At 56.6% G+C, this 17,172-nt stretch overlaps 1 protein-coding gene across 3 annotated transcripts in view; it reads right to left on the bottom strand.

The window, feature by feature from the left end:
* Nucleotides 1–975: 975 nt before the first annotated feature.
* The window catches only part of UNC5B (unc-5 netrin receptor B), an 87,776-nt gene continuing 71,579 nt past the window's right edge, over nt 976–17,172 (bottom strand). For 2 of the 3 annotated variants that reach the window (XM_068547755.1, XM_068547756.1), the window contains exons 5-17: nt 16,731–16,911; nt 15,809–15,976; nt 14,868–15,032; nt 14,623–14,655; nt 12,510–12,704; nt 11,779–12,168; nt 11,060–11,147; nt 10,018–10,186; nt 9,625–9,858; nt 7,392–7,541; nt 6,666–6,830; nt 5,464–5,645; nt 976–4,590 (exon numbers count right to left, since the gene is read on the bottom strand). In XM_068547755.1, coding sequence (XP_068403856.1) covers nt 4,425–4,590; nt 5,464–5,645; nt 6,666–6,830; nt 7,392–7,541; nt 9,625–9,858; nt 10,018–10,186; nt 11,060–11,147; nt 11,779–12,168; nt 12,510–12,704; nt 14,623–14,655; nt 14,868–15,032; nt 15,809–15,976; nt 16,731–16,911 — 2,286 coding nt within the window. In that variant the 3' untranslated portion in view covers nt 976–4,424. The remainder of the gene's footprint in view (nt 4,591–5,463; nt 5,646–6,665; nt 6,831–7,391; nt 7,542–9,624; nt 9,859–10,017; nt 10,187–11,059; nt 11,148–11,778; nt 12,169–12,509; nt 12,705–14,622; nt 14,656–14,867; nt 15,033–15,808; nt 15,977–16,730; nt 16,912–17,172) is intronic. The other variant, XM_068547757.1, reaches the window with a different exon arrangement.

Below are 17,172 nucleotides of genomic sequence, written 5' to 3'. Positions count from 1 at the left end.
TAGGCCCATGCGCCACAGCTCCTGATCCTGTGCTCTGGAGCCCATGAGCCGCAACTACTGAGCCCGCGTGCTGCAACTGCTGAGGCCCACGTGCCTAGAGCCTGCACTCCGCAACAGGAGAGGCCACCGTGGTTAAAAGCCCGCTCAGTGCAGTGAAGAGTGGCCCCCGCTCGCCACAACTGGAGGAGGCCCGTGCACAGCAATGAAGACCCAATGCAGCCAAAAATAAATAAATAAATAAATAAATAAATAAATAAATAAATAAATAAATAAATAAATTTATTAAAAAAAAAGAGTAATGTACCACAATGTTCATTGCAGCTCTATTTACAATAGCCAGGACATGGAAGCAACCTAAGTGTCCAAAACCAGATGAATGGATAAAGAAGATGTGGCACATATATACAATGGAATATTACTCAACCATAAAAAGAAACGAAATTGAGTTATTTGTAGTGAGGTGGATGGACCTAGAGACTGTCATACAGAGTGAAGTAAGTCAGAAAGAGAAAAACAAATACCGTATGCTAACACATATATATGGAATCTGAAAAAACAAAAATTGGTTCTGAAGAACCTAGGGGAAGCACAGGAATAAAGACGTAGATGTAGAGAATGGATTTGAGGACATGGGGAGGGGGAAGGGTAAGCTGGGACGAAGTGAGAGAGTGGCATGGACATATATACACTACCAAATGTAAAATAGCTAGTGGGAAGCAGCCACATAGCACAGGGAGATCAGCTGGGTGCTCTGTGTCCACCTAAAGGGGTGGGATAGGGAGGGTGGGAGGGAGACGCAAGAGGGAGGAGATATGGGGATGTATATATACATATAGCTGATTCACTTTGTTATACAGCATCAACTAACACAACATTGTAAAGCAGTTATACTCCAATAAAGACGTTAAAAAAAAAAAAAGTCCATACCAAAAAAATCTAAAAAAAAAAAAAAAAAGACAGAATACAACCTGAATTTTTTATTAGACTAGGAAATATAATTTATTTCATAAAAATTAATTTTGTTACAATAGGAATGCTAAATGTTATTTACAGGTTGTAGTTTACAGAATAAACAGAGGTGGGATTGGGGCCATCCCTGCAGCCCTGCAGCCCCAAGCACAGAACCATGTCCATGGCCCAGGCGAGTGGTCCAGCCCCTGGCCCACATGACAGCTGCTCCCTGCACCCAGGCTCTTGGTCACCTCTCCTCAGAGGGCCTGCTAAGGGACCTGGCTCAGCTGCCTGGTTGCTGGGGAAAAGGGACCAGAGGGTCCTGGATCATCCAGGAGTGGGGAGGGTCCCTCTGCAGCCCAGGGCACTGCGAGGGAAGGCCGAGGGAGAGGCACATAGAAGATACACCGACTGACCCTGTGGACTCAGAGAGGGCAAAACCAGGCACGCCAACCTCCAGATGGCCCAGCCTGGACGCAAGGAGGTCACACATGCACACACAGGTGGGGTCACGTTCCCGGAGAGGATCGCTGATGTGCCCGTGGATAAAAGCCCACGCACACACGCACACACGCACAAACACACCCCAGAGATGAGAGAGACGTCAACAGCGCGCGAGGGCCCTGCATTCCTGCAGCGGCACTTAATCTGCGGTTCTCAAGGTACTCGGCTGCGTGGGGCTACCTCTCAGGCCTGAATAAGCGGAGAAATGTCCATCCCACCCTGAGGCAGGCAGTCTGCAGACGTAGTCACAGCAGCCGTGGAAGATTGATGGAGCCAGCAAATCCTTTCCAGGCTTTTATTATAAAGCTGGACAGTTTGAACCCTCCCAGGAAGCTTCAGCCAATTGGTTCTGTGCTCCAGGCCCTGGTACACAATTTCTGGGAATCCGATTAGAAATGGCACCTGGGGGGCTGGCCTGGCCTCATCCACCAAGAGCTCCCGTCCTGGGCACTGAGGAAGCAGCATGCTTCTGAGGGTGGGGCACGGAGGAGGGACATGGCAGACCACCGTCAACTTCTACCCACTAGTGTTCCCATCAGGAGACTAGAATGACGTATCAGAGCCCAAAAGTCCTCAGACAGCAGCTGTGGGGCCTTGGTAGAAAAAGGAAAAGAGGCCCCAAGAAGGCAGTCATATGCCTGAAGTCACACAGAGGTTTAATGGCAAAGCTGGAGCTTGAAAGCTGGTCTTTGGACTCCAGGCTGCCCTCAAGCTACCACACAGGCCCACACAGCTCAGACTAGGAGCGAGCCGGGATGCTGAGCCTGTAATGGACAGGCACCCTTGGCAGGGAAGGCTCACTGCCTTTGTCTGAGGCAACGTCCACACAGGCACTGGGGTAATGAAGAGCCATGGTCTCAGCCTCAGGGGCCCAAGCCCGATGCAGGCCTGGCCCCTTCAGCAGCCCTGATAAAAAGGAACCCTCTCTCAAACCCAGCAGGCCCTTGACTGCCCACAGCCAACCCATTCCCCAGGGGGGCTGGTGGGTGGTGAGAATCCCACTATGATACATAAGCCCCCTAGTGCATGGCAGGGAAGCCAGGTTGGGGACAATGGTTGGGACTACAGCCCCCAAACCTGCTTTCCTCCCAGGAGACCAGACTTTCAAAGGCCAGGATGCTCATGGACCTGCTGGGGCAAGCCCTGGGGTCAATGCCCAGAGCTGGCACTTGCTTTGGCTTGGGTGCCAAGGAGGAGAGGCCTTTGACGTGGCCTCTGTGCCAGCTCAAGATTCTGGTTCCAGCCATCACCAGATGGCCCAAAAAGGGACCCTGATGGCCCCTTGGAACATCCTGGAACAGGCTGGCGAAGGGATGCCAGGCCCTCCACCCTGGCAACGCTGCCTGTCAAAGCTTCCTTCAAACTCTGTCAGACTGCGGAGGGAGGGTGACAGTAGGGTTGCAGGGAGGTGCCTGTGGAGATCAGAGCTGGGAAAATAGCCCTCCACCCTTCCTCCTCCACTCCGGGCCAGTGTGTAAAGCACAGCCAAGCAGCCACCTCCCAGCCTCCCATGCCACCCGCAGGGATGGCTGCTAACACGTTCCTCAAAGCCACACCGACCCCAGAAGCTCAGGCTTCGGCAGCTAGAGAGGCCCTCTTATCCACCCCTTCTGTTTTACAGAAGTAACCAAGCCTGGGAAAGGGCAGATCCTGGGCATTAGGAGAACGCCCACCTGCTCCAGCCCACCTGGTCTAGAGGCTGCTGGGTGGGCGTGTCCTCGCTGGCCTCACCCTGGGAGACAGATGTGTCCATGGGGCATTCTCATCCCTGACTTCTCTCTCTCTGTTAGGGCTCCCCTTCTGGGCCATGCCCCCTCTCCAGAAGCCACCAGACCACAGTACTGGAAATTCTCCCTGGCTCACAGCTGGGCTGGCCCGCCAACATTTTCCATCCCAGGGCCTCTTAATCTGGATTCCTGGGAGCCCAGACGAGACTTGGAGCACCTGCCTGGGGCTGTGAGAGGGAGGCAGGACTCCACCCCAAGCCAGATCTCAGGGCTCCTTGGCTTTACTGATTCAGCATCTGCTTAAGATTTTAGAAAGAAACATGCGACCACAGCTCAAACCTCATCTGACCCTGTAGAACTGTGGAAGCTGAGGCCTTGTTAGAATTTAGTCTAAGATAAAATCATTAGCAGCAAAGTGTTCCCTATTCAGTCTCTCTCTCCCTGATTCACACACACACACACACACACACACACACCCCCACACACACACACACGCTCCTGGCCAGAACCACGAGCATGCCCACACTCACCCATACTCAAGAAAAGCGTTTTCTATTTTTTTTGTGTTGTTTTTTCATTTTCTTTTTCTTTTTTTTCTTAAAAAGGACTTATCCAAATATCTGGATAATAAATCATTTGCGTTTCCTAAGAAACTGGGTTTTCTTTTCCCTTGTGGTTGTGGTGTTTTTCTTCTCGTTTTGAGCCTTACTAGAAGTCTGAAGCTTTCTTTCTTTCCTTCTTTCTTTCCTCTTCCTTTTTGCTTGTGGACAGGAGAAAGCAGTTTGTCTGAACTGTACTTGACTCTTCGAAGAGGAAAACAGTGTGAAAGGAGAAAGGGGCTTAGGGAGGAGGGAGAAATCAATAACTGCGGAAGAAAATGAAGAGCACAACTAAAACAGACGCCCCCAAGAGACCCTGGGGCAGAGGGTGGAAGGGCCACCTCCTTGCTCCCCTAGCTGCCTCCAGAGGCCCCATCCCCATCCTGGTTCCTGCACAGCGGTCTGAGGTCAGGAGACAGCAGGAGGTGGAGGAGGACCGCTGGGTCCTCCCAACAACAACGTCCATGGATTTCCTAAGGCTGGTCGTGGTCTGGGGGTGGGGCAAGGGGAGGAGGAGGAGGAAGGGCGATTCTGGCTGTGAGCTTGGGAGCAGAGGAGGCCCAACTGCCCCACAGGAGGTTGCCCTGGGCCTGCCTGTGCCAGCCACCTGCTGGTCCCTAACAGCCCGCGGGTTTGGGGCAGCTCAGCAGTCCCCGTCGGTGGCCATGGCCACCAGCATCTCACTCTTGCCCATCTCCTCCAAGGCACTCGCCAGGCTGTTGAGGTCCCCATCGTCCTGCTGCAGAGCTTCCCAGAGGTCGAGGATCACACCCGTGGGGCTCGCTTTTGTGGCAAAGTAGTTCAGGTACCTGATGGAGGGAAGGAGAAGGACACTGGGCTCCCAAAATGCTCAGCCCCTCCCAGGAGCCTGGGGTGGAGGGAGCACTGGGAGTACATCCCAGGAGCACCGGGACGGTGCGCTCTGGGCTCCCACAATCCTGGGTCTGAATTCCAGCTCCTCTGCTTGCAGGCTGTGTGGCCCTGGGCAAGTCACTGCTCCTCTCTGAGCCCCAGTCTCATCTCTAAAATGGAAACTGTCCTGCTCATCATCGGTCATCATCATCGTTATTACTATCATTGAAAGACACTGGTCCCAGGAGAGGCTGTCCAAACCTAGCACTCCATTCTCTCTCTCCATCCCACATTCGTTCTCTGCCTGCTCTCACCCGCCCCATGCACTCCCCTGAAAGCAGGAACAAAGCCTTTGACATCCTTATAGATCCCACCCATTTTTAGTAAGATGTCTTCTACATGGCATCTGCTCAATGCAGGTTTATTAAATGGTTTCTCAGTAAGTGTACCCTGACAATAATGATGACTAATTGCCATTATATTTATCCAGCATTTTAAGTTCTCCAGAAGAGTTTTGACACCAGGATGCATTCTGTCACCCAGCAAGCATTTCCAAAATACCTGCTCTGTCCTGGACACAGGACTGCTGACGGTGATCACACTTGGCTGGTATCCTGGCTTTACCTGATTCTCAAGGGCCAGCACCCTGAGCGCGATGCTCCTCAAGGAACCAGCTTCTCAGACTTAGCACACCCAAGCCTGAGCTCCTGGTCTACCGCAAATGGCGGATCCACTCCTGGACCGTCAGGCTGCCTGCCCCACCTGCCCCATGGGGACAGAGGGAGGGGGGCGGCTGTGGTCCAGGCCGGGTGGGCTGTCCCGACACTCACCGGTCCATGGAGAGCTTCTGCGCCAACAACCGCCAGTCATTGCCGCGCGAGTTGGGGGCGTCCAGGCTGTTGCATATCTTCTGGCGGATGGAAAGGGGGATCTTGAAGGCGTAGGGTCCCAGCTGGGTGGTGACTGCGCTGCTGGGGGCGGAGCAGAGGGCGTCCAGGGAGCCAGCAGGCGTCTGGAAGAGCAGGGGGCAAGGGTGAGAGGGGCAGAGGGCTCCCTGTGCATGGCTCACTGGGCATCTGCCCCTCCGGCCTTCCTGCCTGGGGACTGTGAGCTCTTGGAGGCTCCGGCTGCTCAAAGGGCTCCTCCCCTGGAAGGTCAGCTCTCCAGGGCCAGGGCTGCACACCCCCCTCCCCGCCCTCGGGGTGCACATGCTAATGCACTGCCTGGGCCAGTGCTGATGCCATCTCGTGATTACAAAGCCACAGGGGGCCTCAGCCCCAGTCTAATCCATGTGGACCCACTTTTACACAAACGCAAATGAAGTCTGGAAAGGAGAAGTGACTAATCCATGGTCACATGCCACGTTAGTGGTAGAGCTAGGTCTAGACCAGGGGTCCCCAACCGGTCCGCAGTCTGTTAGGAACCAGGCCACACAGCAGGAAGTGAGTGGCGGGTGGGCGAGTGAAGCTTCATCTGCCGCTTCCCATTGCTCGCATTACCTCCTGAACCATCCCCCGCACCAACCCCCATCCATCTGTGGAAAACCTGTCTTCCATGAAACCGGTCCCTGGTGCCAAAATGGTTGGGGACCGCTGGTCTAGACTATATCCAGTGATCTTTACACTGCACTGCAAGGAGGGCCTAGCACTGCTCCCTGGGTGGCCTAGGTTTTATAAACCTCAATCCGGATTATAGTGGTGGAGAGCCACAGGCTTGGGCCAAGCGTTGGCTTGATACAAGGTCCATGATACCTGCCCTCCCTAAAACCTTCTTTCTCACCTCCCAGGTGGGGATCCTCGTATCTGTCTCCCTGGTGGTTGTAAAGATTTGGTGAGATCTGGTACAGGCCAAGCCCAGGCTCGGCACTCAGTAAGTCACAGCTGTTAGCAAAGAGTGACCAAGTCCCAGCTCAGACTTGGGAAGTGAGGGGCACAGCTCTGTGGGAGGTGGCCTTTCCCCCAGATGAGGGGGAGCCTGGGGTCTGCACGCTGCAGCGCCCAGCCCCGTGGGGTGTCCGCTCTCCGGCCCTCACCTCTGCCAGCGTGGTGTGCAGCTGGAATATCTGGCCCTCCCCCTCCACCTGCCGCACGCAGATCTTGCAGGTGAGCTCCGTGGAGGCCAGGCTATGCCTCTCCAGGGTGAAGGTGCAGTGCAGGGCCTTCTGGCTGCCACTCCAAATGTGATAGAAGGGGATCTCCTGGGGGAGGAGAGGCAGGGTCAAGGAGGCGAGGCCAGCCTGCCCTGCCCTCGGGGAATGGAGGCGGAGGCAGGTAAGGGGGCCAGTCTCAGGGAGGGTTGGGACCTCTCCATCCAGGTGGGCAGAGGAAGAGGAGCTGGGCAAGGGCCCTTCAGTTGAGAAAGGGAGTATATGGGTGAGAAGGCACGAGTCTGAATATGTGACTGTGTGTGTGCATGTGCCTGGGTCTGGCAAGCCTCGTGGACTCAATGGTGTCACACAGATGGGCGCGTGCAGAGGGATGTGACCATCAGAGATTAGTTTGGACAATCTGCCAGCCATGAACGCTCTCAGAGATGGTAAGGTCTCTTTAAAGATGACGGGTACAGACACTTGTGTGGGGGAGTGTGTGACAGGGGTGGCAGGGGGAGGGAGACAGAGAGAGACACAGGGATGGGAGTGGGGACCAAGGCTGCAGGACCGAGGGAGGAGGCAGGGAGGGGAGTTGGACTTCTCTGGGCAGCCCCGCAAGTGCGCCCCTCCCCAGCTCCATCCCTCCCCCTCCTGCGGCCCAGCGCTCACCTGGTACTTGGCCAGCAGCTTGCTCCTCCAGTGGGCGTGGGGCATGTCGTGGAGGGAGAGGCGCAGGTTATGGTAACTGTCCTTAAACAGCAGGGGTTTTGGCTCCTCCACTAGGTAGCCACCCAGGGTTCGCTCCAGCTCCAGCACCTCCTGTGGGCCAGGGAGCAATGAGAAGGGGGAGCCCATCACATTTGGCCAAAGGGCCCTTTCCTGCTGCACGTTTGGGGCTTGGGGACACACGTGGGCAGAGGGAACTAGGCTGTAACATTGAAGGCAGGGAACCATCTGAGCCACGGGGCTGGGATTTGGTGAGTGCTCATAGAAGACTTACTGTGTGGATAGATGCATGGATGAATGGATGGAGGGAAAAATAGATGGATGAATGGACAGATGGTGGGACAGGTGGATGGATGAATGGCTTTACAGATGACTGAATAGATGGACTGATGGATGAATGGATAAGTAGATGGATAAATAGACGGGTTGACAAATGGATGGATAGACAGATCAACAGATAGACAGACAAAATGATGTGCAGATGAATATACAAATGGATGGGTATAGAAACAGAAGAACAGATGGAAGAAAAGATAAATGCGTGGATGAGTGAGGGCTGGATGGACAGATAGATTATGGACTAAATGAATACACAGACAGATGGGCAGAAAGTTGGATGGATGGATGGATGCATGGATAGATGGGTGAATGGATAGATGGGTGAATGGATGAATGGATGGACAGACGGATGGATGGGGATTGAATAAATAAAGATGTTAGCCAATGCCATCAAGCCAATATGTGGCAACTTCCCTCTTGATCTCCATTCCATTCTCTGACTATAACTAGATGTTAGCCAATGCCCTAATACCAAGGGATCCAGGCTGCAAGAGCATTTCCCAGGAGCCTCTAACCTATTATGGGCCTCCTGCAAGTTCAGGTCAGCCTGGTCCCAGCAGAAGATACTCACTCTCCCACAAGGCCTTTTAACCTGTGTTGCATCAGTCGGCAACTTGGAGTTTGAGACAAGTCACATGAGACTGAGAGGCAAAGGAGATAGAAAGGCCCACAGATCGTGGGCGGGAGGAGGCCTGGAGCTACAGGAAAGGAGAAGGCTTCATAGCAGCAGGGGATGGAAGGATGGAGAAGGAAAAGGGGTTTAAATAGGGCCAAGGCTCTGTGCTCTTCCACTGTTTGTCAGGATGAGACTGAGATCCTGGGGACTGGTGGGAGGGCTGGGCAGAGAATGGACAGGGTCTCAGAGGCTGGGGGGACAGGGTGGTACTAACACCTGCCGTTATCAGGTTCTAGGTGCTAAAATCTGGTCCCTTCGCTTTCTCTCTCTTCCTGCCCCGAACCCCTTCTCATCTGCCGTGCACTCCCCTCGCTTAAGGGCACTGTCCGTTCTTTTGCACACACTAGGAGCTTGGCTGTCAGCCGCCCCCCTCCCCCTCCCCCTGTTCCTCCCATCAGTCACTGTTTCTGTCCATTCTACTGACTAAACAGACTCCAGGCCCCTCTCCAGCTGTTGTCACTGTCTGTTGTCCAAGGTCCAGCTGCAGCCTCCCAATTGGTCTCCCTGCCTCTTGTCTACCCATCCCCACTGCGTAGCTTTCAAAAGAGCACCCATGAACAGGTGTCCACCGGGTCTCTGCCCCCGCCCACTGGATAGGTTCCAAATTCCTTGCCATGACCCTAAGGCTGTTGGGAGGCTGAGCCCTGCCTGTCTCTCCAGCCCCACCTCTCACACCCCTGCACGCTTTGGCACACAGAACAACACACCTGCCTCTGCATAAGCCGCTCTGTCTCCTGGAATGCGCTTCTTCCTTCTCTGCCCAGAACTCCCACCTGTCCCTTGGAGCTTAGGTCTAAGGTCAGCCCTGCTGTGAAGCCTTCTCAGACCCCCTCCCCAACAACCAGGACCTGCCAGCCCCTCCCAGGCTGATGTTCCCTTAGCCCTGCATCAGTGATCCCCTGGTCTGTCTCCCACCTCTAGCCCGCAGCTTGGTGAGGGCAGAACTGTGCCCAACTCATCTCTGTATCTCGAGGATCTGATGCGATTTCAATGTTTGAGGAACAAATGAATGACTGAATAAGGCTGATGGTGGCAGAGAGTGCCTGGCAGGTACCATGATCTTGAGGAGGGGGATACTGGAAGGTACCATGCAGCCGGCCGGCTGTGGGTGAGGTACCCGCAGTGTGCAGGCCTGTGTGGGTACCCATGGCCTGGCCTTACCTTCAGTGCTACGGGCGTGTCCTCCAGGCAGTAGACCCTGAGGCTGTACTCCAGCGAGGTGCAGAGGGCGGGGGCGAAGATGGCCAGCTGGAGCCGCTTGACTGCCGAGCGGGAGTAGGACTCACCCGTGAAGACGTAGGTGCCCAGCTGGTCCAACAGGATGTGGCAGGACCTGGCCTCCAGCTGGCAGTAGCAGGGGGTATTAAGGGTCTCCTCACCCAGGGTGACCACCTCCTGCAGGGTGACAGTGGGGGTGAGGTGGCTGCATCAGCCAAGGCCCTGGAGAGGGTCCAAGCAGGTTAGGCCAGGAAGAAAGGGGCTTCCTCTCAGCTCCCGACACCTCCTGGGGCAGGTTGGGTTAGGGGACCCGGCCCCCCGGCCTTGGCTCCTCACCTCCCAGTGGCCCTGGTGGGCCTGGGTCTTGAGTTGGAAGATCCAGTCACCGGCACTGACTTCAGCGCAGTGTGGCAGCGTGAGGATGACGGGGCGGCACAGCAGGAGGCCCGTGGGCCCGCAGGTCACCGAAGGGCTCAATACTGTCTGGGTCCCTTCCGAAAGCGGGCTGGGGTGGGGTGGAGGGCAGGAGGGAGGCAGTGAGGGAGCGTTGCTGGGCCCCCCGCTCTGCCCCAGCTCCTGGGATGGGAGAAGGCAGGACTGCACCCTGGGGGCTCCCAGAGGCCACGGGTTAAGGAAAAATGGCACCGGCCTTGAGATCGTTTCTAAATTTTTGCTATTACTCTGCAATATTCTCATAGCCAAATCTTTGCTCCCATTTTCAAAGCTTCTGCACTCCAGGGATGTTGTGGATAGGTGCTGCTAAAGTGCCCTCTGGAAAGCTGGTACCCATCCACGCTCCCACCGATGCACCGTGGGAGGGCTGTGTTCCCATTCTCTCACCAGTGTGAAGGTATTACGACATCTGAAAATATCTTTGCAAGTTGATGAAGCAAAAAGACTTCCAGTATCTTATGGCTGTCTGAATGACTGTTTCTGTGACTACAAATTAGGTCAAAGATTTTCTCATAACCTATTGGCCGCTATGTGTGTGTGTGTGTGTGTGTGTGTGTGTGTGTGTGTGTATAAGAGAGAGTGTGTGTGAATCACTTGTTCATATCCTTTGTCCATTTTTGTACTGAGATGTTCAGTTTTTCTTATTGGTCTCCCAAAGCTCTTTACATAGTTAGGATAGTAGCCCTTTGTCATACTGTAGCCAGCTGGTCAACTGGCTTTCAGTTTTATGGTTTGTTGTGCTGGTTTTGCACGGTTTAAATGTGAACATAAGACATAGCAATGTCTTCCTTGGAGAACAACCTCTGGCCTTAGGATTGGACTTGGAAGGGGAAATGGTGACATTTGAGCCCAAGGTGGGCAAGCAGCAGGGAAAGAGAGGCCGAGGAGGGGGCAGCCGGGCTGGGGCTGGGGTCTCTATACTCACAGGGTGTTTTCTGCCTTGTTGATGAGGAGGTACATCTCGTAGAACTTGCCCTGGGGAATGGCTCCATTGGGCACCAGCAGGCTGACCCCTAGGGGGAGAGGGAGGTCAGTAGGGAGGGGCTGGAGGGAGTCCAGGAGCTTAGAACAGGGGATTGGGAGTTGGCCCCCATCTTGGAGCAGGGAGAGAAAGACATCTGAGCTCCTGGTGGTCACCAGCAAGGAGTGGGGAGAGGGGACTGGGTGCAAGGAAAGGCCAGGTCACTGACTGCAGAGGGGCTGTCAAGTAGCAGCACAGGGGCCGCTGGCATTGTGACGGGGTGTAGAGATGGGGCAAAGACCTGGAGTCTGAAGGTGCAGTGCCAGCCCCAGCCTAGCTCAGTGTATGACGCTGGGAAACTGTCAACTCTGGCTCTGCAACCTGAGCTGGGCAGCCCTGCCTTTTCAACAGCACTCTGTAGGTTTGTTGACTACATTGGGGTATTCTTTCCCACTCACCAGATGGTGAAACTGAGGTTTAGAGAGTTCCCCTGCCCTTGTGAGGCAGAGGCAGGACTGGACTCCAGGTCTTCTATTTTATAATCACTTCTTCCCCTTGGGCCTCACTTTCCCCATCTGTGAAATGGGACCAGGGAAGCCCTATCTTCTGCTGGGTGAGTGTTGGGACTGTCTAGAGGGGACATGCTGAGGACAGACTGATGGGCGAGCAGAGCAGGGACCCACCTGTGTCGGGGATGCTGAGCCTCCCGCCCAGGCAGCCAAAGGTGCCGCTGACACTGCTCCCCGGGTCACGGGGCATGCCCAGGAGCTGCTGGGAGCCGAGGCTGGCACTGCGCAGGTGCAGGAAGTGGGCATCCCGGGCAAAATCACCAGGGTACGTGCCGGGTGGCAGGACTCCCAGCAGGTCAGCCCCGTCTGCCAGGCCTGGCCCAGAGCTGGTGGTGCTAGAGTTGTAGACCTTGATCTTGAGGTTGGGCAGGGGGTCCAGCAGGGGGGAGTTGGTCATTGGGATCTTGTCGGCCGAGTCCTGCAGGGCGTACATGGGCCCGCGGTAGATGCCCGCACTGGCAGTGAGGTCCGGAGGCACAGATGGGTGCAGGAGCTGCGGGTTGTCTGCAGGGCCGGGGGCTGCAGTCAGACCAGCCGTGCCTCGCTGGCCCCGTCCCACCCTCTGCACCTGCCGGGGGGCCTTCTTTTACAAAATCCTACCCAAACATCCAGCTCTGAAAGTTTCCATCGCCACCTGCGGCAGGAAGCTTAGGGACTCACCACCTGGGTTACTTCTTTCCTGCATCTCTCTAACCAAACTCATCCAGTGATCTTTAGAGAAAACTCTAGGAAAACCTCTTGAGGGAGTCAGGAGCCTCTGCTCTGGTCTGGCTGCTCTGGCTGGCTGCCACACCCCCTGGGAACCCTGCCTGCACCCGCCACCCCAGGCGTTCCCAGGTCCTTACTGGGCCTCGCAGTCTTAAAGTTGACTGGGTGGAAGCCGCCAGTGAGGGCGGCGGACGAGTCGGTGATGTCGGTGTCGAAGTCCCGGCAGTTGCGGCGGTATACGACCACCCCTACCACCACGAGGACGACCACCACCACGAAGATGGACACCACAAGGCCTGCGTACAGCGCCACATCCCCCGAGGACTCCAGAACTGTGGGGACAGGAGGGCTGAGTGAGGGCCAGGGGGCAGAGACCCTGGCCCTGAGGGAGCCAGAGATTCCCTTGGTCCCCGGGGAGAGGCAGGGCCTGGGACAGACTGGTGCTGTGCTAGGTTCTAATCTGAGCCCTGCCAGACAGGCTGGTGACCTCAGGCAAGCCTTGAAACTCTCTGAGCATCAGTCTCTATAAGTAAAATGGTCTAAATGTCCCTGCCCCCCTGCCCTGCTTCCCTCCCCGTGTGGCAAGGAGAGGCAAAGGGACTCCTGGAGTTAACACTCCCAAGAGTTAACTCATTGCTCTCTGCCCAGGAGGTGACAAGGCGCCTGTGGCTCAGTCACGGGACCACTAAGTGTCCTTTCAGAGCTGGGATTAAGACCTAGGGCCTCACTAGCAGCCTGCAGCAATCCCTATAGGACCCAAGGCCCTGGTTCCCGGAAATCTCTGCAAGTAGCCGCTCTGAGCTCACCTTCCATTCTGTGCTGCGGGCAGGAGGTGGGGCGGGGGGGATGGAGGGGGAGCAGGAGGAGGGGAATGAGATGCGTGGCAATGGGATGGAGAGGAGGAAGGAAGGGGCTCAGGGAGGCAACCCATGTTGACACTCCCCGCCCCCAGACAGGCTGCTGGGCTGGAGAAGGCCCAGCTCTGGGTGAGGGGCAGGTCAGGCTGCTGCTCAGCTAGAAGTAACTCCACATAGCTAGGCAAGGAAGTGTTGGGGTCCAGAGGTAGGGTCCGAAGCAGGGCTGTCCAACAGAACTTTCTATGATGATGGCACATCCCGTGTCTGCACTGTCCCCCATGACAGCCACTAGCCACGGGTGGTTATTAAACAACTAAAATGTGGCTGGCTTGACTGAGGAAATGAGCTTTTAAATATATTTATTTTCAGCTAAGATAAATACAATTTTCAAGCCACACGTGGCTAGTGGCTACTACACTGGACAGCACAGCCTAGCCAAGATGGCTGCCCTTCCCCCTTGTTTCCTTTGGGAGCTCCGGGAAGCCCCTGTCCACTCCCTCCCCTCCCCAGGGACCCTCGGAGAGGAAGGCCCGCTTTCCTTCCTGGTGGTGGCCTGAGCTTCAGCAAAGTAGGGCAGGGCTCTCAGCCCTCATTTTTGCCTGCTTCTATCACCTTCTGGACCCCCATCTCTCCTCATTCTTGGGCTCCCCAGGAGAGCTGCCGGAGAAGGTCCCCAGGGCTGGGCTCCCACCTCTCTGGGGGCTTTGCCTCATGACATCGTCACTAATCATGGGGGTCACTTGCCTGGTGATTTACAATACCTAATCAGTCACCAGTCTGGCCCCCCTGTGAGTTGCACTGAAGGCCTCACTACTGATTTGATAATTCCAGAATCATTTGGAAATTGTGGTTTAATTACCACACGCCAATCTGCCCAAGCAGCTTTACTACAGCGGAGCATAGCCCCTGGGGGATGGATGATGAGCCCCCAGGGTCTGACGCAGAGCAGCGGGCATCCCAAGGACCTAGGAGGCTTCAGTCGGCTGCTGGGGGCACAGTGAGGGGCACCAGGAGGGGCAGGTGTGGGCCTGCTTGCTGGCCCCCTCCCACAGAGGACAACCAAGGGGTGGGGCTCGGAGCACCAGCTCTGGCCAAATACTTAGGTTCGAATCCTGGCTGGATCCTTGGGTATCAGTTTCTTCTCCTATAATGGGAGGGGTCAGGATGGCATCCTAGGGCCTTTCTGTCAGCCGAGGGTCTGCCTGTCTGACTGTGATGAAGACCATGCCACATGCAGCGTCAGGTGCTGGGAACCCCGTGGAGGGCTGGTAGTGGGCACCTTCAGCTCTCCCTGCCCCTCGCCCTGCCCTGCACCCCACCCCCTGGAAAAGCCAGCCGAGGAAAACCAGGGATCCCCCCAGAGGAAAGAGAACAGCCATGAAATGGGACTTACGGTGGCTTTTGGGGTCACTTAGAGTTTTCTTATCTGTTGAGGGAAATAAAGGGAAAGACAATGACACAGATGGCAGGGTAAGGGTGGTAGAGGAGGTGATGGGGAGATGCATGGATGAGATGACAGAGTGGCAGGCGGGCAGGGGCCCCGAGGGGCTGCTCCAATGCAGGCTGGGGAGGGGGGGCCGGGGGGCCCTTATCTGGCTCCAGAGCCCCCACCCTGGGCCCTGCCTTCCAAGGACTCACTCTGCACGCACAGCCCGTCGGTGCAATTCTTGGAGTCAAGGAGGGTCCCGCTGCAGTCCCGGCCTCCGTTCTGGGGAGGGGGCGCCATGCACTCGCGGCTGCGCCAGTGCGCACACTCGGTGCTACAGGCCGACCACTTGCTCCACTCCGTCCACGCGCCATCGACTGTGGGGACACAGCACGTGGTGCATGGGGACATGTGCATGCACAGAATGCACACACAGTTATGTGTGCACAACACAGCAGTGCATGCACACACACACACACACACACACACAGTGCAGCAGGGAAAGAGGAACCCAAGACACACGCATGCCATCCAGAGAAATCCATGCCTCATGCCAGTGCAGAGACAGGAGCACCAAGTGGGCGAAGACAGCCCAAATAGACACATAAGGTCACTGACGCAGATACAGCCCAGGGCACAAGTGTACACAAAGAGGTACAAACCCAGGGTGAAAAACACCACATCAGTCACACAAACATGTCACCAAAGAGAGAGAACACAGACCAACCGATGGGGCCACAGAGTAACACAGAAGGAAGACAGGACTGCAGCAAGGTAGGGTCAGCGGCCAGGTGTGTCTAGCAGTCAAGGGCAGGAGCACAGGCTCTCTGACCCCAGGAGCCTCTGGGGCCCCGGCCTGGGGGCTGATGCTGAGAACCCTTGGCCTGGAGAGCAGACCGCCCACCCCTCAGACCGCAGCTCAGAGCCTCTGCCTCTGTCTCTCCCGCAGCCCAGGGCAGAACAGGAGGTCAGCGGTCAGAGCATCCAGTCCAGCCTGGTCAGCCAGCTGGGGGGCCCGGGACAAGCACCTTCTGCCCCCACCGTACCCCGACGGGGAGAGATCGGCTGTCCTGACTGGCAGAGCACAGAAGGCGGGGCTGGGGCTGGCGTGGGGCTGGGTGTGGGTGGACTGCCACCTGGCCGGTGGCCTTACCTGGGCACACGGTGGTGCAGGCAGTCTTCTGGAAGGCCTGGCCCTCACAGAAGGCGCCTCCATTGAGTGGGGCGGGGTTGGTGCAGGTCCGTGTGCGCTTCTGCCAGCCGCGGCCACAGCGGTTGGAGCAGGGTGACCACTCAGCCCAGCTGGACCAGCCGCCGTTCACTGCAGGGGTAGCAGTTGTCAGCAGGTTGGCCTGGCTCTTCGCCCCGTGGGCCCCCCAAGCCCCATCCTCCAGCCACGATGAGGCGCCTCTGCTGAGGCCTGGTCCTTCCTAGTTGGACCCCTCCTGCCTCCAGGGCTGGTGACTCAGATACCAGCGGGCAGACCTGGGCTACATCTGTCAGCACCAGAGGCGACCAAGGAGGTCACTGTCTATTCCCCACCCCATTGTCCAATGGCAAACAAAGGTTCAGAGAGGGCTGACACTTACACAAGGTCTCCCCATGAGTAATGGGGGGCTTGGAACTGGAACCCAGTACAGGGCTCTTTCTACAACACTCATTTCAGCCATGGCTCTGGCCCTCCCGCCCAAGGGGACAGCAAGGAACAGCTGACGGGCCTGAGCAGTGGTCCCTAACTGCTAGAACAACAGGCTTGGGGATGGGGATACTGACTGGGCCCTGCCTTAGCCCTGACTCTCAGAGAACTGGGTCTTCCCCTTCAGGGATAAGCAAAGGGCCTGAGAAGGGGCAAGTGCTCCTGGCTGGGGACCCAGGAGTCCCTGACTTCGCCACTAGCTTTGCTGTGTGACCTTGTGAAGGCACCTCCCCTCTCTGGGCCTCCTCTTCCTCCCCACCTGTTCACCAAGGTCCTGCTGGCTTCCGGGTAGGGAAGGGTCAGCTGTATAGCCCCAGGCTCTCCCCCTCCGTCGGCTGTGTCCTCCCCCGCCCCACCCCCAGCCCACTCTGGGCCGCACCATAGACAATGATGGTGGCGGTGGTGCTGCGGCGCTTGGCCACGATGTTCTTGGCCACGCAGGTGTAGTTGGCCGTATCTGACAGGCGAGCCTGGCGGATGATGAGGTTGTGGTCGATGGTGAGCAGGAAGTTGGTGTCCTGGGCGGGGTCAATGATGTCCTCATTCTTGAGCCATTCCACCTGCAGGGGCAGGGTTGCAGCTGTGAGGGCCCAGGGCCCGATCCCCTGCACCCTGGGAGTGGGCCCTCTCTTGGGGGGAAGGGAGGCCTGACCATAAACAGGACTGCAGTTCTAGCCATGTCCACCCACGGTGGTGACACAGGGGGCAGGGCCTCCACGGGCCAGGCACTGTGCTGGACACTACAGAACACAGTGCTTAAGATGACCACCCACCAGCTGAGTGGCCTTGGGAAGGGACTTCCACTTGGCCTCAATTTCATC

The sequence above is a fragment of the Eschrichtius robustus genome, chromosome 7 (genome assembly GCF_028021215.1).
Source record: "Eschrichtius robustus isolate mEscRob2 chromosome 7, mEscRob2.pri, whole genome shotgun sequence".
In the NCBI taxonomy this organism is placed as follows: domain Eukaryota; kingdom Metazoa; phylum Chordata; class Mammalia; order Artiodactyla; family Eschrichtiidae; genus Eschrichtius; species Eschrichtius robustus.
The sequence above is the reverse complement of the archived record's forward strand: the minus strand, read 5'-3'. Positions and strand labels throughout refer to the sequence as shown.